At 44.7% G+C, this 24517-nt stretch overlaps 1 protein-coding gene across 1 annotated transcript in view; it reads left to right on the forward strand.

Moving 5' to 3' along the window:
* GUCY2C (guanylate cyclase 2C) overlaps positions 1–24517 on the forward strand; it is a 507960-nt gene that overhangs the window by 103477 nt on the left and 379966 nt on the right. Inside the window, exons 2-3 of the mRNA XM_063941528.1 lie at positions 14843–14955; positions 15041–15108. Of these exons, the coding sequence (XP_063797598.1) occupies positions 14843–14955; positions 15041–15108 (181 nt within the window). The remainder of the gene's footprint in view (positions 1–14842; positions 14956–15040; positions 15109–24517) is intronic.

Genomic DNA, 24517 nt, shown 5'->3' on the forward strand with positions numbered 1-24517 from the left:
AATTATGGATGGACGGACTGCCTGCCGACTGCCGACACAGAGGTAGCCACAGCCGTGAACTACCGCACTGTACACTGGTTGATAAAGAGATAGTAGTATACTCGTAACAACTAGTATGACACTATGACGACGGTATAAAGAATGAAAAAAAAACCACGGTTAGGTGGTATATATTATAATAATAATACAATTATGGATGGACGGACTGCCTGCCGACTGCCGACACAGAGGTAGCCACAGCCGTGAACTACCGCACTGTACACTGGTTGATAAAGAGATAGTAGTATACTCGTAACAACTAGTATGACACTATGACGACGGTATAAAGAAAGAAAAAAAAATACCACGGTTAGGTGGTATATATTGTAATACAATTATGGATGGACGGACTGCCTGCCGAGTTCCGACTGCCGACACAGAGGTAGCCACAGCCGTGAACTACCGCACTGTACTGTGTCTGCTGCTAATATAGACTGGTTGATAAAGAGATAGTATACAATACATACAACAATATACTACTATACTGGTGGTCAGGCACTGGTCACCACTAGTCACACTGGCAGTGGCACTCCTGCAGCAAAAGTGTGCACTGTTTAATTTTAAATTAATATAATATTATGTACTCCTGGGGGCTCCTGCTATAACAACCTGCAGTGCTCCCCAGTCTCCCCCACAATTATTATAAGCTTTGCCTTTTATACATTGATGTGCAGCACACTGGGCTGAGCTGAGTGCACACAGACTGAGTCACACTGTGTGACTGGCTGCTGCTGTGTATCGTTTTTTTTCAGGCAGAGAACGGATATAGCAGAGAACGGATATATTATATTATACTAAAATAAATAAAAGTTAACTCAACAACTGCACTGGTCACTGTGGTAAACTCTGTCTGACTCTGCACAATCTCTCTCTCTCTTCTAATCTAATTTCTAATGGAGAGGACGCCAGCCACGTCCTCTCCCTATCAATCTCAATGCACGTGTGAAAATGGCGGCGACGCGCGGCTCCTTATATAGAATCCGAGTCTCGCGAGAATCCGACAGCGTCATGATGACGTTCGGGCGCGCTCGGGTTAACCAAGCAAGGCGGGAGGATCCGAGTCTGCTCGGACCCGTAAAAAAAACATGAAGTTCGTGCGGGTTCGGTTTCAGAGAAACCGAACCCGCTCATCTCTAGAATTAACTTGGCATATTTTAAAAATGAAGAGCTACTCTTTATTGACCTATGGAATTAATTAATGTCCTCCAGGGGTGCCACAACCTTTTTAGTTGGGGGCAAGATATAATTTCATTTTGGTACGCCTTAATCGCTGTATGTTGCCCCTCAAAGACAGTTTGACTTACCTGCCACACCACCTACCTAGAAATGTGGATATCTGCTACAGAAACCCTATAACACTTCAGAGAATACTTACATTTTAAGGGTATCAAAATTTTTCTGGTGATTTCCCACAAAATGTGTATAATAAATATACCCCTAAAACATAACTGTAACATGTGAGTGACTTTGGGCGTTATTCAGAGTTGTTAGCAAACCAAAAAAAGTTAGCAATTGGGCAGATGGCACTCGATATCCCGGCTGTCATGATCCCAACGCTTAGCATACCGGTGCCGGGATACCGATGCAGGATACCGACAACTATTTTTCCTCTTGAGGTGTCCACGACACCCCTGGAGGGAGAATAAATAGCGTGGGTCTCTTTTGCGCTCACCCCGCTGCTGGCATTCCGGCAGTCGGGATCCTGGAGCCGGTATGCTAGGTGCCGGGATCCTGACAGCCGGCCAAGCGTAGTAGACCCAATTGGGCAAAACCATGTTGCACTGAAGGTGGGCAGATGTAACATGTGCAGAGTGATTATTAGATTTGGGTAGGGTATGTTCAAACTAAAATCTAAATTGCAGTGTAAAAATAAAGCAGCCAGTATTTACCCTGCACAGTAACAATATAACCAACCCAAATCTAAAGGCTCATACACACTTAACGACGTCGCTCATAGAGCGACGTCATCTAGTCTAGTGTTTCACCTCCCGGGCAGGGCGGTCGGCGGCCGCCTGTACACACTGAGCGATATGACTCACCAGCCGTGTATGCAGCTCCTGGATGACAGTGCGATCGAGCTTGCATGCACTGCTGACAGCGACGACCGTTGCCGACCCACAGGGCCACGCATCGTTCGTCGCTGGCGGCATACACACTTGCCAATAAAATGAACAACGTCGCTCAGGAAGTGGGAAAATGAGCAACGTCGCTCATTTTATCGGCAAGTGTGTATAGGCCTTAAGTCTCTCTGCACATGTTACATCTGCCCCAGCTGCAGTACAACATGATTTTGCCAAGTTGCTAACTTTTTTGGTTTGCTAACAAGTCTGATCAACCCCCTTTATGTACAAAATGAGGAGACAGGACCTGATTCAGACCTGATTACTGCTGCACAGCAGGCGATCTGGTTGGATCTGCATATACGCAGATGCCGCAGTGCACAGGCACATGCCAGAGATGCGATTGGCATCTCTGCCCAGCGATCGCCTCTGCCTGATTGACAGGAAGAGGCGTTCGCTGGGTGAGAGGGGGCGGGGCGGCGGCGTTTGCCCGCCATTTTAGGGGCGCAGTCCAGGCAATGCAGGCATGCCCAGACTGTGCCGGGGGTGGGCCATGGCAGCTGCGTGATGTTACACACAGCCACTGCGACCCGGAGAGTGAGGGGTAGCTCCCTGCCAGTGCGCAGGAGCTGCGCTGGTAGAGAGCTACTCTTCAGGTACAAAAGTATTGCCGTCATGCAATGCTTTTGTACCTGTGCGGCGGGGGGAGGGACAGACATGCAGGGTGGATTAGCCCTGTGCTGGGCGTCCCCCTGCATGTCAGGGTGACTGATCGTGGCCGTGCAAAATTTTGCACGGAAACGATCAGGTCTGAATTAGCCCCAGGATCTACTCATAGCTCACACACTGGCTGAGGCTACGCGTGGTAGGTAGTGAGACTTTATAATGGAACATTTTCAGCTGAACCTGGTTGAAAATGGAGGAGGTCAGGGGGTGCCATGAGATAAGAGTGGAAGGACAAAGGGGAGCTGAGGGGGAAAAGATGAGGAACATATGAAGTTGGAGGTGAGAAGGGCTAGCTCCAGGGATAGCTCCAGAAGAGAGAGACCAGCCCACAGGGATAGCTCTCCAGGGATAGCTCCAGCCCTCCAGGGATAGCTCCAGAAGAGAGACCAGTCCACAATAACTAGCCACACACTGTAGGGGTTGAAGCTGGGTGCAGGGGGAAGTATGGCCCTGGAGGCAGGCAGAGACGGGCTATGGGGAGGGAAGAGGTGGAGCAGCCATAAAGGGTATTATCTCAATCCTGACACTGCCTGTATTAACTGTAGATGGTAGCCACACAACACCCTGCGACCCAGTACTTTGACTTCCGCCTCCCAAATATTATTTTTTTATTTTATTTATTTATTTTTCTGGGGGGAGGGGGGGGGGGGAGGCAAGCCACTCTCTTGCTCCCCCACATTTTAGTGCCTACAATGTCCTCAACAAAGATATCACAAGACTGATGATTTAAAAAAATAAAGAAAAAAACTATTTATATTTATATATATATATATTTATCAGTGATAGATTTGCGGCACTCATGGTTCTTCTAAGCATGTAACATCTGCACCGGATCAATACATGATGCAGGACCAGGATCAGTCAATGTTTCATTTAATTATATTAAATTTCGTCAGGACAGAGCGAAATTTAATATAATTAAATGAAACGTTGACTGATCCTGGTCCTGCATCATGTATTGATCTGGTGCGGATGTTACATGCTTAGAAGACCCGTGAGTGCCGCGAATCTATCACTGATATTCATCCACCCTTTCATTGCTGGCACCGGGGTCAATACTAACATAACACAGGAGTGCCAGTCTTCTCCATTTGTTATATATATATATATATATATATATATATATATACTGTGTATATATACTGTGTATGTATGTATTTATTTATTAGCAGTTTCTTATATAGCGCAGCATATTCCGTTGCGATTTACAATTAGAACAACAGTTATAGAACAGAACAAAACTGTGAAAAGACAGACAGGCATAGAGGTAGGAAGGCCCTGCTTGCAAGCTTACAATTTATAGGGAAACAGGCATTGATACACAGGATAAGATGCTACCTATTGTATAATGGTCCACCAGATTGCTAGGTTCTTAATGGATGTTGGAAGACAAAATATGTGAGGTTATGTGGACTGTACAGAGAGAATGTAATTGGATAGGGAAGCATTGAAAGTTATGTGGATGGGTCTGGAATTTGGTAGGCTTGTCTGAAGAGATGAGTTTTCAGGGAACGTTTAAAGGTTTGGAGACTAGAGGAGAGTCTTATTGTGCGTGGGAGGGCATTCCACAGAGTGGGTAAAGCCCGGATAAAGTCCTGTAATTTTGAGTGGGAACAAGTAAATACATGTGGATGAGAGACGCAGATCTTGTGCAGAGCGGAGAGGTCTGGTAGGGAGATATTTTGAGATGAGTGAGGAGATGTATGATGGTGCAGTTTGGTTAATAGCCTTGTATGTAAGTAAAAGTATTTTCTATTTAACACGGTAGAATACCGGTAACCAATGGAGGGACTGACAGAGCGGATCAGCAGACGAAGAACGTTTAGCGAGGAAGATAAGGCTCGCAGCTGCATTTAAAATGGATTGTAGTGGTGAGAGACTATGGGGGTCATTCCAACCTGATCGGATGATAGCTATTTTTTGCAGCGCTGCGATCAGGTCAAAACTCATCAAAACTGCGCATGCGTATGCGCAGGTGCATCGTACGGGTACAAAGCGGATCGGTGCTGGGCGATGGATATAACGAAGAATCCATTCGCACAGCCGTTCACAACAAGATTAACAAGAAGAAGACGTTTATCAGTGTCAACTGTCCATTTTCTGGGAGTGGTATGAAAAACCCAGGCATGTCCAAGCGTTTGCAGGGTGGGTGTTTGACGTCAATTCCGGGACCGGATAGGCTGAAGTGATCGCAGCGGCTGAGTAAATTCAGACCTACTCAGAAACTGCACAGAACTTTTTTGTACCGCTCGGCTGCACAAGCGTTCGCACACTTGCAAAGCGAAAATACACTCCCCCATAGGCGGCGACTATGTGATCGCAATGTTGCAAAAAAATAGCTAGCGAGTGATCAACTCGGGATGACCCCCTATGTTTGGGAAGACCAGTAAGGAGACTATTACAATAATTAATGTGGGAGATGATTAGTGCATGGACTAGAGTTTTTGCAGTGTCTTGTGTAAGATAAGGGCGTATTTTGGATATGTTTTTTTAGGTGCGTGTAACATGATTTAGAGACAGATTGAATGTGTGGAACAAAGGACAGTTCAGAGTCAAGGGTGACACCTAGGCAGCGAGCTTGTGTGGTAAGGTGGATAGTCGCATTGTCAACAGTTATGGAGATATCTGGTTGGTAACTACTTTTGGATGGTGGGCAAATAATTCTGTTTTGGAAATGTTGAGTTTGAAGTGGTGAGATGACATCCAAGATGAGATGGCAGACAGGCATTCAGTGACACGAGCCAATACATATGGTGATAAATCTGGGGAGGATAGGTAGATTTGAGTATCATCAGCGTACTGATACTGAAATCCTTAGGAGCTGATTAGTTTACCAAGGGATGAGGTATAGATTGAGAACAGCAGAGGACCCAAGACTGAACCTATGTATGTGTATATATATGTGTGTGTGTGTGTGTGTGTGTGTGTGTGTGTGTGTGTGTGTGTGTGTGTGTGTGTATATATGTATATATATATATATATATACACTGCTCAAAAAAATAAAGGGAACACTTAAACAACACAATGTAACTCCAAGTCAATCACACTTCTGTGAAATCAAACTGTCCACTTAGGAAGCAACACTGATTGACAATCAATTTCACATGCTGTTGTGCAAATGGAATAGACAACAGGTGAAAATTATAGGCAATTAGCAAGACACCACCAATAAAGGAGTTGTTCTGCAGGTGGTGACCACAGACCACTTCTCAGCTCCTATTCTTTCTGGCTGATGTTTTGGTCACTTTTGAAAGCTGGCGATGCTTTCACTCTAGTGGTAGCATGAGACGGAGTCTACAACCCACACACGTGGCTCAGGTAGTGCAGCTCATCCAGGATGGCACATCAATGCGAGCTGTGGCAAGAAGGTTTGCTGTGTCTGTCAGCGTAGTGTCCAGAGCATGGAGGCGCTACCAGGAGACAGGCCAGTACATCAGGAGACGTGGAGGAGGCCGTAGGAGGGCAACGACCCAGCAGCAGGACCACTAGCTCCGCCTTTGTGCAAGGAGGAACAGGAGGAGCACTGCCAGAGCCCTGCAAAATGACCTCCAGCAAGCCACAAATGTGCATGTGTCTACTCAAACGATCAGAAACAGACTCCATGAGGATGGTATGAGGGTCCGACGTCCACAGGTGGGGGTTGTGCTTACAGCCCAGCGCCGTGCAGGACGTTTGGCATTTGCCAGAGAACACCAAGATTGGCAAATTTGCCACTGGCGCCCTGTGCTCTTCACAGATGGAAGCAGGTTCTCACTGAGCACATGTGACAGATGCCAAGGAGAACGTTCTGCTGCCTGCAACATCCTCAAGCATGACCGGTTTGGCAGTGGGTCACTAATGGTATGGGGTGGCATTTCTTTGGGGGGCCGCACAGCCCTCCATGTGCTCGCCAGAGGTAGCCTGACTGCCATTAGGTACCGAGATGAGATCCCCAGACCCCTTGTGAGACCATATGCTGGTGCGGTTGGCCCTGGGTTCCTCCTAATGCAAGACAATGCTAGACCTCATGTGGCTGGAGTGTGTTAGCAGTTCCTGCAAGACGAAAGCATTGATGCTATGGACTGGCCCGCCCGTTCCCCAGACCTGAATCCAATTGAGCACATCTGGGACATCATGTCTCGCTCCATCACCACAGACTGTACAGGAGTTGGCGGATGCTTTAGTCCATGTCTGGGAGGAGATCTCTCAGGAGACCATCCGCCACTTCTTCAGGAGCATGCCCAGGCGTTGTAGGGAGGTCATACAGGCACGTGGAGGCCACACACACTACTGAGCCTCATTTTGACTTGTTTAAGGACATTACATCAAAGTTGGATCAGCCTGTAGTGTGTTTTTCCACTTTAATTCTGAGTGTGACTCCAAATCCAGACCTCCATGGGTTAATAAATTTGATTTCCATTGATAATTTTTGTGTGATTTTGTTAGCACATTCAACTACAGTATGTAAAGAACGAAGTATTTAATAAGAATATTTCATTCATTCAGATCTAGGATGTGTTATTTTAGTGTTCCCTTTATTTTTTCGAGCAGTGTGTGTGTGTGTGTGTGTATATATATATACACAGTATATAGTGATATAACGCTAACTTACAGCAGTTGGACAAAACTATCTTACAGTATGTGTTGCTTCACCTGCTAGCAATTTAATAATTCGGATGATCTCTGTACAAAGAAGAGTATTCTAGTACCTATAATCTATATACATAAATGCGAAAGCCCTCACTCACTCACTCACTCACTCACTCACTCATCGCTAATTCTCTTACTTCCTGATATGTTAGGAAGCTGAAACTTAACATAGGTATTCTTCCGGTGGGAAATAGGAAAACTTCATCATTAGAATTTTAAGAAACCTCCCCTAAGGGGATGAAAAGAGGGTTGATATAATTACATCATTACCAATGCATGCACCTGGCTTTGCGTTGCGTGAATGAGAACAGCCAAACGGACAATCGAATCAAAATTTGGATTGCACATCCAGTGTGTAGAATTTAATAAACTACAAAAATGCAAAAGCCCTCACTCACTCACTCACTCACTCACTCACAGGGGTCCGAGCGCCCCTGGCAAAGTAAGGAACTGGCGCCCCCCCCCCCCCAATATTAGGGATAGGGCGCACCTAAGCCGCTTGCCAAAAAGGGGCGTGGTCTCATGGAAAGGCCCGTTACCACACAATAGTACTCCTTATTCACATTACACCACACAGCAGTGTAGCCAATATAGATGTAAATAAAATAAGCTTTCTTGTTTACATTAACAATGAGCATTGTGCCATTAAAATTAAAAAGCTCTTAAAAGTCATTATATTACTACTTTTGGATTTCACACACATATAGAAAGGTGGAGGCTCACAAGGTAATATTTTACACAGCGTTGCGTTTGAACTTCATCCTCCAGCATTAGAAGGAAACTCCAGCTTTCTATGTTATCTTGGGATCAAGTCAGGATCCTGGCGGTCGGGATAATGGCAGTCGATATACCGACGCCAGAATCCCGTCACTACTCGGAATACTGGCATCCCGAACAGGGGGCCATTGGGGAAGGTAAGTATACTGACCTTCCCCTGTCGGGATTCTCAACGTCGGGGTGCCACGGTCGGTGTTCTGACCGCCAGCATCCTGAATGCCAGCATATCAATCCCAACCCGTTATCCTTATACAGACCTTGAACTACACCTTAATTGAATTAGCAAAATGAGAGCGCAATGGTTCCCTGTAGACATTATTTAAAATAAATAATAAAAATATGTAGACAATTTCCAGTATATATTGAGGAAATTTGATGCATTTGGGTGCGTCCTGCAACAGAGATAGAGCATGAAAGTTAAACCCTGTGGGAATAGCATCCTGGTAACCTGCCAACTGCAGTATCCAACCCAGGGAGAGGATGTCTCAGTACTGCATCCATACATAAGAGTATAGACTAGTGCATGGTGTGGTGTGACCATAAGATGGCGCTACTAACCCTTCTATGGCTATTATATGTTTAATGTCAGGAGCTCATGTGCTGCATTACGAGGCCATATACATACCATTATTCCTGTCTGGCGGCTGATAGAGCAGGCTGCAGAACAAGGATGGACGCACGTCGGTGGGTGAGGTAGTGAAACAAACGAATTACGGCGCAAAGGTGCTGCAGGGACCACATCCTGGCCAGGGATTGGTCAGCCATTACTCATGGGCCCAATGTGATTGGACAGCAAGAGATTCTGCGGCTCTGCAGTTGGAAGTTCATGTGAAGGGAAGCCGGGGGGGGGGGGAGGGGGAAGTGCGAGGCTGAAAGAACAGGACGCGTGGGATTCCCTGGAAAGAACTATGTGATTCTACCTCCTGGCCATGGGTAGCACTGGCTGGTGGCGCTCCCTTTCCCCCCTTGGCCAGCGCCCCTGGCGAAATGCCATCTTGGCCAATAGGTTGATACACCTTTGCTCACTCACTCACTCACTCACTCACTCACTCACTCACTCATCACTAATTCTCTTACTTTCCGATATGTTAGGAAGCCAAAATTTGACATAGGAATTCTTCATGTGGGAAATAGGAAAACTACGTAATTAGAATTTTAATAAAACTCCTCTAAGGGCATGAAAAGGGGGTTGATATGATGACATCATTAAAAATGCGCAGCTTGCATTGGTAAACAAGAACGCCCAAACGTACAATTGGATCACAATTTGGATTGCACCTCCAGTGTGTAGAATTTAATAAACTACAAAAATTTTCCTTTCTTTTTTTTACTGTATCTGCAATGGGTTCTCCTCTGGTAACGCCAAGAACCATGCATAAATATTTACTTACATTAAGACATCCCAAATTTATAGCTCTATAGATTTACCAAATTTTTAACACTCATTTATATTTACAACCATGAAAATCAGAAACTCCCATGCAAAGAACGGGTAGAACAGCTAGTGCAGTACAAAGGAAATTCTCGTAATCAATATGCAATCCAAGAAGCATCTTCATGATAGATATACAGATATTTATGGATGATATACAATACATAGAATATCAAAATAAGCAGTACTGTATGTAATACAAAGAACATTCTAATGAACTCTATACAATACAGAGACTATCCATATGACTACTAGTCAAAACACTACGGGGAGATTAGAGAGAGGGTCCTGGTTAGAGTCCAAGCCATGATATTAGGTGGTGTGATGATTTTAATTGTGGCACTATTGATGTACAATCTTTGCATACCACTATATCACATGAGAAAGGTATTGAGTCTATAAAATTGTTCCTTTCTCAAGATGTTGAAATTGATCCTTTATTAATTGACTGCATATGTGATTGTTTACATTTTGTTTTAACGCATAATTATTTTGGGTTTCTTGGTGAGTGGTTCCTCCAAATATGGGGACAATTTGCGCCCCCAAGTCTAGCTAACCTTTATATGGGTATGTGAGAGTCTGAGGTCATCATCGGTAATTTTTCAGATAATATCATTTTGTTCAAGCGATATATCGATGATATATTGGTAATTTGGAAGGGAGACGAAAATGGGTTTAATAAGTTTGTTGAGGGACTCAATGTTAATGAATATAATCTCTCTTTTACGTCCAATTTCCAAACAAAACGTATAGAATTTCTTGATCTATTGCTAAGTGTTGAAAACTTTCCCATTACTCAACATATTGAAACATCAACGTTTTTCAAGTCCGTTGATAGCAACAGCTATCTTGATTATACCAGTTGCCATTTTCAACAGTGGAAAAACAATATTCCGGTTTCACAATTCCTTTGTTTACGACGTAATTGTATGGATATTGATACTTTTGATAAACAAGCCTGTGTCTATGAAGAACGCTTTTAGAAAGGGGTTATCCCAAACATATTGTAGAAGCCTCTAAACATAAAGCTAGAGAGATAAATAGAAATTATCTCTTGTTTGGTGAATCACGTTCTGAAAGAAAACATGACAAGGCAGCAGACTGTATGTTTATTACCAAATATAGTGATAATCAGAAATAAATTTTCAATATACTTAAAAAGAACTGGCATATCTTAAAATTGGACCCTGTGCTAGCTGGTGAAATTTCTGATACTCCCAGGATCGTGCATAGAAGAGCAAAAAATATGAAGAATGTTTTGTCTAAGAGTCGGCTTGAAATTATTCCAGAGAACCTAGGTACAGTACTATATCACATAACTTCATGAAGATTAATGGCTGTTTTCCGTGTGGTAAATGTAAAATTTGCCCTTTTATTGATAAAGGATCAACTATTAATAATCATGAGACACATTTGGAAAAATCTTATAGTATTAACGGTTTTATCAATTGTAACACCACTTTTGTGGTATACCTATTAACGTGTCCCTGTAAGAAATATTATGTAGGGAAAGCTAAACGAGCCTTGAAAATAAGAGCATTAGAACATTATCGGAATATCAAGAATGGTGTTGTTACACACAGTGTCCCTAGGCACTTTAAGGCATTTCATAATATGGGGGGTCATTCCGAGTTGTTCGCTCAGTAATTTTTTTCGCATCGCAGCGATTTTCCGCTTAGTGCGCATGCGCAATGTCCGCAGTGCGACTGCGCAAAGTAAATTTGCTATGCAGTTAGGTTTTTTACTCACGGTTTTTTCTTCGTTCTGGTGATCGTAATGTGGTTGACAGGAAGTGGGTGTTTCTGGGCGGAAACTGGCCGTTTTATGGGTGTGTGCAAAAAAACGCTACCGTTTCTGGGAAAAACGCGGGAGTGGCTGGAGAAACGGAGGAGTGTCTGGGCGAACGCTGGGTGTGTTTATGACGTCAAACCAGGAACGACAAGCACTGAACTGATCGCAGATGCCGAGTAAATCTCGAGCTACTCAGAAACTGCACAGAGATGTCTTTTCGCTATATTGCGAATCTTTCGTTCGCAATTTTAAGAAGCTAAGATTCACTCCCAGTAGGCGGCGGCTTAGCGTGTGTAAAGCTGCTAAAAGCAGCTTGCGAGCGAACAACTCGGAATGACCCCCATGGATCCTAGTGGACTCACCATAAAAGGGATTGAAGCAATAGCCATTAATAAAAGAGGTGGAGATAGAGACAATCAACTGTTAAAAATAGAAACATACTGGATATTAATGTTAAATACCTTGGTACCAGTAGGACTTAATGAAGGCTATGAAATTACACCATTTATTGCCGATTGAGATATGGGGTTAGAGTGAAACTGTCAATATATTGATATTTTTTATTTATTATTTATATTTTTTTTTTATTTTTTTTAAATGCCTGTTGAACATATTATGGTGGATAGAGTTTGTAATTATGTGATATTTGTTAGTCTTTGATAATCATTTTATTTTTGATATTTTGGATGTACATTTATATATATTCTTTTGTAAATTTTCATCAATGTTTTCCTGATGTTAGATTGATGTTTTATGATGTTGAGTATGGAATAGATCTAAAAATGTCTGAAGTACATTTAAACATTGTTTATTGTATGAATTGAACTGTTTTTAGGATGAAATGTATAACCTGATTGCTGTATTTATAAGGCTACTGCACTGAGGGATAGTGATGTGAATGATGTTTGCACTTTATGAGAAACAGGAGTGCCTAGTATAAATGCACTCATTGGTGTTAATACACTTTAAAAGCAATGCCCGGCACACACCAAGTCACTCCCTCTGACGAAGTCCTTGTGACGAAACCGGTAAGGACGGGGCTTGGTGACGCGCTCCTGTGCTCACTTTCGGCATCCTCTCACCACGTCCATAGAGTCCAGGGTTTTGCCGCTCACACACACGGCACGGCGGGTCCGGGTGATGTCCAGATCTTCCAGCGGCTGGTGTTTCACGTTGACTGCCTCCTGAGATTCGTTGCTCTGCGGTACAAGCTTTTCCTGGATGGTAACATCTTATGTCATGTGGTAACCTGCCCACAGTGTCTATTTCTCTGGTACAAGTTCTGTCTAACCTGGGTTGCAGTTTTTATCTGTTTGTCAAATAAAACTTATATGCACTTTGGATCGCCCCCTCTCCTTTTGTTTTTTCTACTAAAATAAATGTCTATGTAGATGTTACAGCCAAATATTATACAACCTCTGGGTGTCACTAGGCCTTTCAGATAGCAGTGGAAATTTGAAATAAATTGTAATACCAAAAGTTATATTATCATTTATTTATTTTTTCCTGTAAAGGCCAATTTGTTTTATTGTTTGCTCTGGGGGCCAATGCATGTATTTTTCCTGTGGGTGCCAATGTGTTCTATTTTTTCCTTATGCAATGTTTTTCATCTGTGCTTGTGTCTGAGTTGCACCGCACATCATACTTGCCTACCTGACCCTCTCCATGAGGGAGAAAATGCTCTGTTCCTGGACTTTCCTGGTAATGTATGATTGCCATCACCTGTGGTGAGCTAGTTAATTGATAAGAAAGTTGTTTCACCACAGGTGATGGCAATCATACATTACCAGGAAAGTCCAGGAACAGAGCATTTTCTCCCTCATGTAGAGGTAGGCAAGTATGCCACATGTGCATGCACCACAATGGTGTTCATACAGAGTCATATACACACACACACACACACCAAGAAGTGTTTTAGAAATGTGTTGGGCATTCCTGTTTGGTTACAGACACAGATGCAGAGGCGTAACTCTGGGAGGCAGTGGAGGCATCTGCCACCGGGCTCCTGCTCTGAAGGGGGCACCTCTCCTCCCATTCTGTGACACCATTAGGTTAATTGATAGCCGCCGCTATCTCTTCAGTGGCCCACTTCCTCACTGGTTCCTGTATCTTACAAGTCACACCCTTTTTATTATTGATACACATTTTACAAGTGTCATACCCAGGATTAGAACCCACGACCTAGTACACTGGAAACAGACACCTTACCGATGAAGCTATTTGCTCCTGTATAGGAAATATGAGAATTCTTACTATATAAAGTTACTTCTTTGACAATTACACGTAACTTCTCATAGTTAGAATTCTCAGGCTTTCTGTACAGGAGCAAATAGCTCCATCAGTAAAGTGCCTGCAGTCAGTGTAACAGGTCATGGGTTCTAATCCTGGGTATAACTGCTAAGAAATGTGTAATTTAATATAAAAGACAATGAAATATATATATATATACATATACACACATACATATATTTATCTACTGTAAATATAAGGGGGGGGCAATATAAATTTTGCCTCTGGGCAATTGGAAAGAACTTACGCCACTGCAAAGATGTAACGTAGTATGGGCATGTTGCAGAAAGTAGCTGCATATACAGTAGAGACATTGAATTGCTCACATTGGAGACCATACTCAGATGGATGATCTGCACCTAGCATATGGCTGGTGAAAGTTTCAATGGTGCAACCAATGGTGGTGATGCACAAAGCATGATTGTAGTGTCTGTAGACCCTGACTGTGGGCGTCTCAGCCCTTGTATTTTTGGATGCACACATGTACACTAGGAAACTGCATTGTAGAAACATTAGCATAAAGTCACCAACGCAACAACAACAACAAAAGACACAAAGAAGGCCGCAACTACATCCAACTCAGAATCAGACCCTATCAGAAGGAACCCCCCCCCCCCCCCCCCCAGCAGACCTCGCCCCGATTAGGACTGCTTCCATAAATTCCTGGGTTGGTTTTCCATCACAATCTGCCCCTGCATACTACCACCCTCTTAGGACTGAATGATAGCATTTACAGCCATTCTGCCAACCGTCAGCTCTCACATACTCTCCTTACACAAAATTAATTGAGCCTGCATCAGACATAAACAATTTTTTAACCAAAGCACTTTTCACGTAGACAAAACAAATTTTGATGTGTTTAAAACAAGAAAAATCAACACTTTTCACTAATCAATAAATTAGAGTTAATATCTGTAATTACCTGTTGATTGTATGAACCACAGCAGAGGAGACATCTTAAATTATATGGAGTACTTGATTGCCACTAATGGATGACCAGTGAAACTAACAATATAACAAACCAAATTCTGATCTTTATATATTAACAAAATGTATGGGACCTCTGTAAGAGTAAACATTTTTCTCATCTACTTCATAGGAAAAGATGTAACTTTAAATGTAAACTACCAAGTGTTTACAACAGAGCTATACTTGACAGCAGGATGTGTATCCAGTGGATGCGAAGGAGTAGAGAAACTGAAGAAACTGAAAGTAAGTCTGTTGTGAACATACAGTAAACATGTTTTTCTGGCAAATGATATTGCACAGCTAAGTCACCTTTCTATTGATTCTACAGGAGAAAAATGAATTGGGCTGTGTCATCCTTGGTCCAACTTGTACCTATGCCACTTACCAGATTCTCTCGTGAGTATGCTGAAGTAAAATGAAGTATATATTTGTCTCCAATGTCTTGCTCTTGACACAATTCATAATACATATTTAATGTTTACTGCAATGAAAGTGTGGTTTCAAATAAGGTATTCCTTCCTCATCATAGGCCCCATTACAATGGAAGGGTCAAATGTATTGTGATTGTATTTTAATAGTATTGCAGAAAGGTGACTTGACTGGTGTATTTTATAGCGAAGACTATGCATAAAGAGAAGAGCAGGACTCCTGTGACCTGGTTCCTCAATAAGCTCTACACACCAACCAGACAAACGTTCTCCAAAATTATTTTATTCTGATCACTCTTGTAGGCTCAAAAAGTCAGAAGCTTGAACTTTTCAGATCAGCATGTTTCACAGTACTCAGCCCTGTATGTGTGTGTATACTAGAGATGAGCGGGTTCGGATTTACTCGGTTCTTAACGCCAGAACTATCGCAAGTTCTTTTTTTCTGGGTCTTTCTTATTGGCTAACCAAAACACATCCGTGAGCCAATAAGGAGATTCGGGTAACCCGAGTAATATTGAACCCGCTCATCTCTAGTGTATACAGTATGTATATTTATTTATTTATTACCAGTTATTTATATAGCGCACACATATTCCGCAGCGCTTTACAGAGAATATTTAGCCATTCACATCAGTCCCTGCCCCAATGGACCTTACAATCTATATTCCCTACCACATGTACACGCACACACATTAACACTAGGGTTAATTTTCGTTGAGATCCAATTAACCTACCAGTATATATTTGGATTGTGGGAGGAAACCGGAGTACCCGGCGGAAACCCATGCAAGTACGAGGATAATATACAAACTCCACACATTAGAGCCATGGTGGGAATCGAATCCATGACCTCAGTGCTGCGAGGAAGTAATGTTAACCATTACGCCATCTGTACTGCCCCAAATATATATATATATATATATATATATATATATATATATATATATATATATATATATATATATATATATATATATATATATATATATATATATATATATATATATATATATATATATATATATATATACACACACACACACACACACATTTGGAATGCAGTTATGTCACAGTACTTGAGCCGGGATCCCGCCCCCTCACAATCTCAACAGTCGGCACGCCGATTTACAGGGACTATATGGGTGTCCACGACAGCCTTAAAGTGGGAATAGAATCTGTGGTAATCGCAACAAGCCCGCAAGGGTCTTCGTTGCGCTCCCCCTCCTTCCGGGCATCTAAAAATTGGGATCTCTGCGTTGCGGCATTGGTATTGTGACCGGCGGTCTCCCAACTGACATTCACGGGATCCCAACCCATATTATTATTATTATTATTATTACTACCAGTTATTAATATAGCGCGCACTTATTCTGCAGCACTTTACAGAGAGTATTTGCCAATTCACATCAGTCCTTGCCCCAGTGGAGCTTACAATCTATGGGGGTCATTCCGAGTTGTTCGCTCGCAAGCTGCTTTTAGCAGCTTTGCACACGCTAAGCCGCCGCCTACTGGGAGTGAATCTTAGCTTATCAAAATTGCGAACGAAAGATTCGCAATATTGCGAAAAGACTTCTCTGTGCAGTTTCTGAGTAGCTCGAGACTTACTCTTCCAGTGCGTTCAGTTCAGTGCTTGTCGTTCCTGGTTTGACGTCACAAACACACCCAGCGTTCGCCCAGACACTCCTCCGTTTCTCCTGCCACTCCCGCGTTTTTCCCAGAAACGGTAGCGTTTTTTCACACACTCCCATAAAACGGCCAGTTTCCGCCCAGAAACACCCACTTCCTGTCAATCACATTACGATCACCAGAACGAAGAAAAAACCGTGAGTAAAATTCCTAACTGCATAGCAAATTTACTTGGCGCAGTCGCAGTGCGGACATTGCGCATGCGCACTAAGCGGAAAATCGCTGCGATGCGAAGAAATTTACCGAGCGAACAACTCGGAATGACCCCCTATATTCCCTAACATACACACATGCACACACATTCACACTAGGGTTCATTTTTTTTAGTTGGGAGCCAATTAACCTACCAATATATTTCTGGAATATATATATATATATATATATATATATATATATATATATATATATATACTGCTCAAAAAAATAAAGGTAACACTTAAACAACACATCCTAGATCTGAATGAAATATTCTTATTAAATACTTTGTTCTTTACATAGTTGAATGTGCTGACAACAAAATCACACAAAAATTATCAATGGAAATCAAATTTATTAACCCATGGAGGTCTGGATTTGGAGTCAAAGTGGAAAAATACACTACAGGCTGATCCAACTTTGATGTAATGTCCTTAAAACAATCAAAATGAGGCTCAGTAGTGTGTGTGGCCTCCACGTGCCTGTATGACCTCCCTACAACGCCTGGGCATGTTCCTGATGAGGTGGTGGATGGTCTCCTGAGGGATCTCCTCCCAGACCTGGACTAAAGCATCCGCCAACTCCTGGACAGTCTGTGGTGCAACGTGGCGTTGGTGGATGGAGCGAGACATGATGTCCCAGATGTGCCCAATTGGATTCAGGTCTGGGAAACAGGCGGGCCAGTCCATAGCATCAATGCCTTCGTCTTGCAGGAACTGCTGACACACTCCAGCCACATGAGGTCTAGCATTGTCTTGCATTAGGAGGAACCCAGGGCCAACCGCAGCAGCATATGGTCTCACAAGGGGTCTGAGGATCTCATCTCGGTACCTAATGGCAGTCAGGCTACCTCTGGCGAGCACATGGAGGGCTGTGCGGCCCCCCAAAGAAATGCCACCCCACACCATTACTGACCCACTCCCAAACCGGTCATGCTGCAGGCAGCAGAACGTTCTCCTTGGCGTCTCCAGACTCTGTCACGTCTGTCACATGTGCTCAGTGAGAACCTGCTTTCATCTGTGAAGAGCACAGGGCGCCAGTGGCGAATTTGCCAATCTTGGTGTTCTCTGGCAAATGCCAAATGTCTGCACGGTGTTGGGCTGTAAGCACAACCCCCAGCCGCAGACGTTGGGCCCTCATACCACCCTCATGGAGTCTGTTTCTGATCGTTTGAGTAGACACATGCACATTTGTGGCTTGCTGGAGGTCATTTTGCAGGGCTCTGGCAGTGCTCCTCCTGTTCCTCTTTGCACAAAGGCGGAGGTAGCGGTCCTGCTGCTGGGTTGTTGCCCTCCTACGGCCTCCTCCACGTCTCCTGATGTACTGGCCTGTCTCCTGGTAGCACCTCCATGTTCTGGACACTACGCTGACAGACACAGCAAACCTTCTTGCCACAGCTCGCATTGATGTGCCATCCTGGATGAGCTGCACTACCTGAGCCACTTGTGTGGGTTGTAGACTCCGTCTCATGCTACCACTAGAGTGAAAGCACCGCCAGCTTTCAAAAGTGGCCAAAACATCAGCCAGAAAGCATAGGAGCTGAGAAGTGGTCTGTGGTCACCACCTGCAGAACAACTCCTTTATTGGGGGTGTCTTGCGAATTGCCTATAATTTCCACCTGTTGTCTATTCCATTTGCACAACAGCATGTGAAATTGATTGTCAATCAGTGTTGTTTCCTAAGTGGACAGTTTGATTTCACAGAAGTGTGATTGACTTGGAGTTACATTGTGTTGTTTAAGTGTTCCCTTTATTTTTTTGAGCAGTGTATGTGTGTGTGTGTATATATATATATATATATATATATATATATATATATTTAGCGTTGGACGCCGCAACCCTCCAAACAGAATGTCAAACTTCCACGGGTGCCCTCTGTAGCTTCAGGTACAATGGAAAAAATATAGCGGAACTCCAGTGGTCTTAATCAAACTTTCATGTGGATTGGCATATACAAAAGTACCAACGTTTCGAGGCTAATCCAGCCTCTTTGTCAAGGCGTAACAGACAAACATAAAGCAACTCACTCTTTAAGTAGGCAAACAATGAAAGGAGAAGCCCACTGTGAATCACGCTGCTGCTCCAGCAGCACGCTGTGTTTCCGGCGCTGTAGGGTGCTGCTATATATATATATATATATATAATATAATATAATATATATTTTAGAGATGTGTGGCTGGCACTTTTCGTGTTTTGGTTTTGGTTCTAATTCCACTTTTGTGTTTTGGTTTTAGCTTGGTTTTGCCAAAACCACCCTTTCGTGTTTTGGTTTTGGTTTTGGATCTGGATAATTTTTGGAAAAAACATAAACAGCTAAAATCACAGAATTTGGGGCTAATTTTGCTCCTACAGTATTATTAACCTCAATAACATTCATTTCCACTCATTTCCAGTCTATTGTGAACACCTCACACCTCACAATATTGTTTTTAGACCTAAAAGTTGCACCAAGGTGGCTGTATGACTAAGCTAAGCGACACAACTGTGTGGCACAAACACCTGGCCCATCTAGGAGTGGCACTGCAGTTGCAGAAAATATGGCACTATTCAAAAACTAATCCACAAACAGCACATGATGCAAAGAAGAAAAAGAGGTGCAATGAGGTAGCTGGATGGCTAAGCTAAGCGACACAAGTGTGCGGCACAAACACCTGGCCCATTTAGGAGTGGCACTGTAGTTACAGACAGGATGGCACTTAAAAAAACTAGTCCCCAAACAGCACATGATGCAAAGAAGAAAAAGAGGTACAAGATGTAATTGTCTTTGGGCCCTCCCACCCACCCTTATGTTGTATAAACAGGACATGCACACTTTAACAAACCAATCATTCAGCAACAGGGTCTGCCACACGACTGTGACTGAAATGACTGGTTTGTTTGGGCCCCCACCAAAAAAGAAGCAATCTCCTTGCACAAACTGGCTCTACAGAGGCAAGATGTCAACTTCATCCTCATCCTCCGATTCCTCACCCCTTTCACTGTGTATATCCTCCTCCTCCTCCTCACAGAGTATTAATTCGTCCCCACTGGAATCCACCATCACAGGTCCCTGTGTACTTCCTGGAGGCAATTGCTGGTAAAGGTCTTCCCGGAGGAATTTATAATTCATTTTGATGAACATCATCTTCTCCATATTTAGTGGAAGTAACCTCCTATGCCAATCGCTGACAAGGTTACCGGCTGCACTAAACACTCTTTCAGAGTACACACTGGAGGGGGGGCAACTTAGGTAAAATAACGCCAGTTTGTGCAAGGGCATCCAAATTGCCTCTTTTTCCTGCCAGTATAGATACGGACTGTCTGACATGCCTACTTGGATGCTGTCACTCATATAATTCTCCACCATTCTTTCAATGGTGACAGCATCATATGCAGTGACAGTAGACATGTCCGTAATCGTTGGCAGGTCCTTCAGTCCGGACCAGATGTCAGAACTCGCTCCTGACTGCCCTGCATCACCGCCAGCGGGTGGGCTAGGAAATCTTATCCTTTTCCTTGCAGCCCCAGTGGCAGGAGAAATTGAAGGACAAGCTTTTGTAGGGTCACGTTCCGCTTGAGTTGACAATTTACTAACCAGCAGGTCTTTGCACCTCTGCACACTTGTGTCTGCTGGAAAGAGAGATACAATGTAGGCTTTAAACCTAGGATCGAGCACGGTCAGGGGCAGATCCAGAAGAAAATGATAGGGGGGGCACCATGGAAGGGGCAAGTACATTTGCGTGCGCCTTCAGCGCATTCGCTCGCAGAAAAGGGGTGTGTCCCCACTACAAGGGGCGTGGCCTCACAGGACAGGGAGAGAGTGAGAGAGTGACTTGCAGTAGGTGACAGGGAGAGTGACTATCAGTTGGTGACAGCTAGTGGTTGATGGAGAGTGACTGGCAGTGGGTGACAGGCAGTGGGAGAGAGGGTGACTGGGAGAATGTGACTGGTAGTGTGTGACTGGGTATAGAGTGACTGGCAGTGGGTGACAGGGAGTGGACTGAGGTGAGGTCATTACTGACGTGTAACCGGATGGGATGGTATTACCGACCCCGGTGATTGGTCTTTTGGAGGTGTACACGTATTTAAATGCTATCAGTTTTTGTATGTTTGTTGTCTGAGGAAAGTGCCGCTACACAATAAACGGTCACTGAAACGCTACTTGAAAACTTACCACTTGTACATGTGATTAATCTTCATGTCTGGGAGTGCCGTTCCTGAGTATCTGGCTTTTTATATATATATATATATATATATATATATATATATACATACACACATACATACACACGTGTGTGTGTGTGTGTGTGTGTGTGTGTGTGTGTGTGTGTGTGTGTGTGTGTATGTATGTATGTATGTATATGTATATCTATATATATATATATATATATATGTGTGTATATGTGAGGGGGAGAGACAGGGAGGGTGAGGGTACTGAGGGGGAGATACAGGGAGGGGGAGGGTGCTGAGGGGGAGATACAAGGAGGGGGAGGGTGCTGAGGGGGAGAGACAAGGAGGGGAAGGGTGCTGAGGGGGAGAGAGAGGGTGCTGAGGGGGAGAGACAAGGAGGGTGAGGGTGCTGAGAGGTGAGAGACAGGGAGGGGGAGGGTGCTGAGGGGGAGGAACAGGGAGGGGGTGGGTGCTGAGGGGGAGAGACAGGGAGGGGGAGGGTGCTGAGGGGGAGGGACAAGGAGGGGAAGGGTGCTGAGGGGGAGAGACAGGGAGGGGGAGGGTGCTGAGGGGGAGAGACAAGGAGGGGGAGGGTGCTGAGGGGGAGAGAGAGGGTGCTGAGAGGGAGAGACAAGGAGGGGGAGGGTGCTGAGAGGTGAGAGACAGGGAGGGGGAGGGTGCTGAGGGGGAGACACAGGGAGGGGGAGGGTGCTGAGGGGTAGAGACAGGGAGGGGGAGGGTGCTGAGGGGGAGACACAGGGAGGGGGAGGGTGCTGAGGGGGAGACACAGGGAGGGGGAGGGTGCTGAGGGGGAGATACAGGGAGGGGGAGGGTGCTGAGGGGGAGATACAGGGACGGGGGGGCTGAGGGTGAGATACTGGGACATAACTTTGTTTCAGGAAAGAAACAATGAAGGATTCCCTGACAACCTTGCACGCTCCCCCCCCCTCCCCCTCCCCCTATCACATATACTTAGAAAATACCTTAAGGCTTTACCCCACTGGCTGGCATCATAGGACAGGACTCCTAATGGTGCTCATATACCGCAGGTACAGCAGGAGAGAGCGCACTGTGAGTGCAGGAGGCGGGCTGGGTACAGGAGGTGAGAGCGGCAGCGCGCGGTTCAGGAGGAGAGAGCGGCAGCGCACAGCGTGACGTGGGCGCCGGGTTGCCATTGGTTACGATGCAGGAGGAGGTGCAGCGCAGCGCTGGCGGCTGACAGTGTGAGTACGACGGCTGTCAGTGGGGAGCGCTGGCTCTATCAAGGGGAGATTGCTGCAGAGCTGTGGCCGATTTAAAAAAAAAAAACTGCCACAAATGACAGGGGGGGCACGGGCCCGAGTGCCCATCCCCTGGATCCGCCACCGAGCACGGTGGCCAAAATGTGCTCTGATTTCAACAGATTGATCACCCTTGAATCCTGGCAAAGCGAATGAAGGGCTACAGCCACAAGTCCCACATACTTTGGGGAATCGCTCCGTCTTAGCTCCTCCTTCAATTTCTCCAGCTGCTTCTGCAAAAGCCTGATGAAGGAAATGACCTGACTCAAGCTGGCAGTGTCTGAACTGACTTCACGTGTGGCAAGTTCAAAGGGTTGGAGAAGCTTGCACAAGATGGAAATCATTCTCCACTGCGCTTGAGTCAGGTGCATTACCCCTCCTTTGCCTATATTGTAGGTGGATGTATAGGCTTGAATGGCCTTTTGCTACTCCTGCATCCTCTGAAGCATATAGAGTGTTGAATTCCACCTCGTTACCACCTCTTGCTTCAATTGATGGCAGGGCAGGTTCAGGAGTGTTCGCTGGCACTCCAGTCTTCGGCACGCAGTGGCAGAATGGCGAAAGTTGCTCGCAATTTTTCGGACCACCGACAGCATCTCCTGCACACCCCTGTTATTTAAAAAAAAAATTATGCACCACCAAAGTAATTGTATGTGCAAAACATGGGACATGCTGGAATTTGCCCAGATGTAATGCACGCACAATATTGGTGGCATTGTCCGATATCACAAATCCCCAGGATAGTCCAATTGGGGTAAGCCAATCTGCAATGATGTTCCTGAGTTTCTGTAAGAGGTTGTCAGCTGTGTGCCTCTTACGGAAAGCGTTGATACATAGCGTAGCCTGCCTAGGAATGAGTTGGCGTTTGCGAGATGCTGCTACTGGTGCCGCTGCTGTTGTTGTTGCTGCGGGAGGCAATACATCTACCCAGTGGGCTGTCACAGTCATATAGTCCTTAATCTACCCTGTTCCACTTGTCCACATGTCTGTGGTTAAGTGGACGCTGGATACAACAGCATTTTGTAAGACATTGGTGACTCTTTTTCTGAGGTCTGTGTACATTCTCGGTATCGCCTGCCTAGAGAATTGGAACCTAGATAGGACTTGATACCGGGGACACAGTACCTTAAACAATTCTCTAAGTCCCACTGAACTAATGGCAGATACCGGACGCACGTCTAACACCAACATAGCTGTCAAGGCCTCAGTTATCCGCTTTGCAACAGGATGACTGCTGTCATATTTCATCTTCCTCACAAAGGACTGTTGGACAGTCAATTGCTTACTGGAAGTAGTACAAGTGGTCTTCCCCTCTGGGACGACTCCCAGCAGCAACAACAGCAGCAGCAGCAGCAACAGCAGCAGTAGGCGTACCACTCAAGGATCCTCCGGAGGAATCCCAGTTAGGAGAGGACTCCTCAGTCTTGACAGTGACATGGCCTGCAGGACTACTGACTGAGGAGGAAGTTGACGTTGAGGGAGTTGGTGGTGTGGCTTGCAGGAGCTTGGGTACAAGAGGAAGAAGAGATTTAGGTGTCAGTGGACTGCTTACGCTCTTACCCAAAGTTTCACAACTTGACACTGACTACTGATGAATGCGTAGCAGGTGATGTATAAGGGAGGATGTTCCTAGGTGGTTAACATCCTTACCTCTACTTATTACAGATTGACAGAGGCAACAGATGGCTTGACACCTGTTATTTGGATTTGTGGAGAAATAATGCCACACCGAAGAGGTGGCTTTTTGGTAGTTTTCTCAGGCATCACAATGGGCTTCTTCATCCCATGGATAACAGGTGTCTCCCCCGGTGCCTGACTTAAGCAAACCACATCACCATCAGAATCCTCATCGTCAACTTCTTCCTCAGCGCCAGCAAACACCCATATCCTCATCCTGGTGTACTTCAACAGTGACATCTTCAATTTCAATATCAGGAACTGGACTGTGGGTGCTCCTTCCAGCACTTGCAGGGGGCGTGCAAATGTTGGAAGGAGACACCTCTTCCCGTCCAGTGTTGGAAAGGTCAGGCATAGCAACCGCAGACAAACTTGGACTCTCCTTGGGGAT

The sequence above is a fragment of the Pseudophryne corroboree genome, chromosome 9 (genome assembly GCF_028390025.1).
Source record: "Pseudophryne corroboree isolate aPseCor3 chromosome 9, aPseCor3.hap2, whole genome shotgun sequence".
Classification (NCBI taxonomy): Eukaryota; Metazoa; Chordata; class Amphibia; order Anura; family Myobatrachidae; genus Pseudophryne; species Pseudophryne corroboree.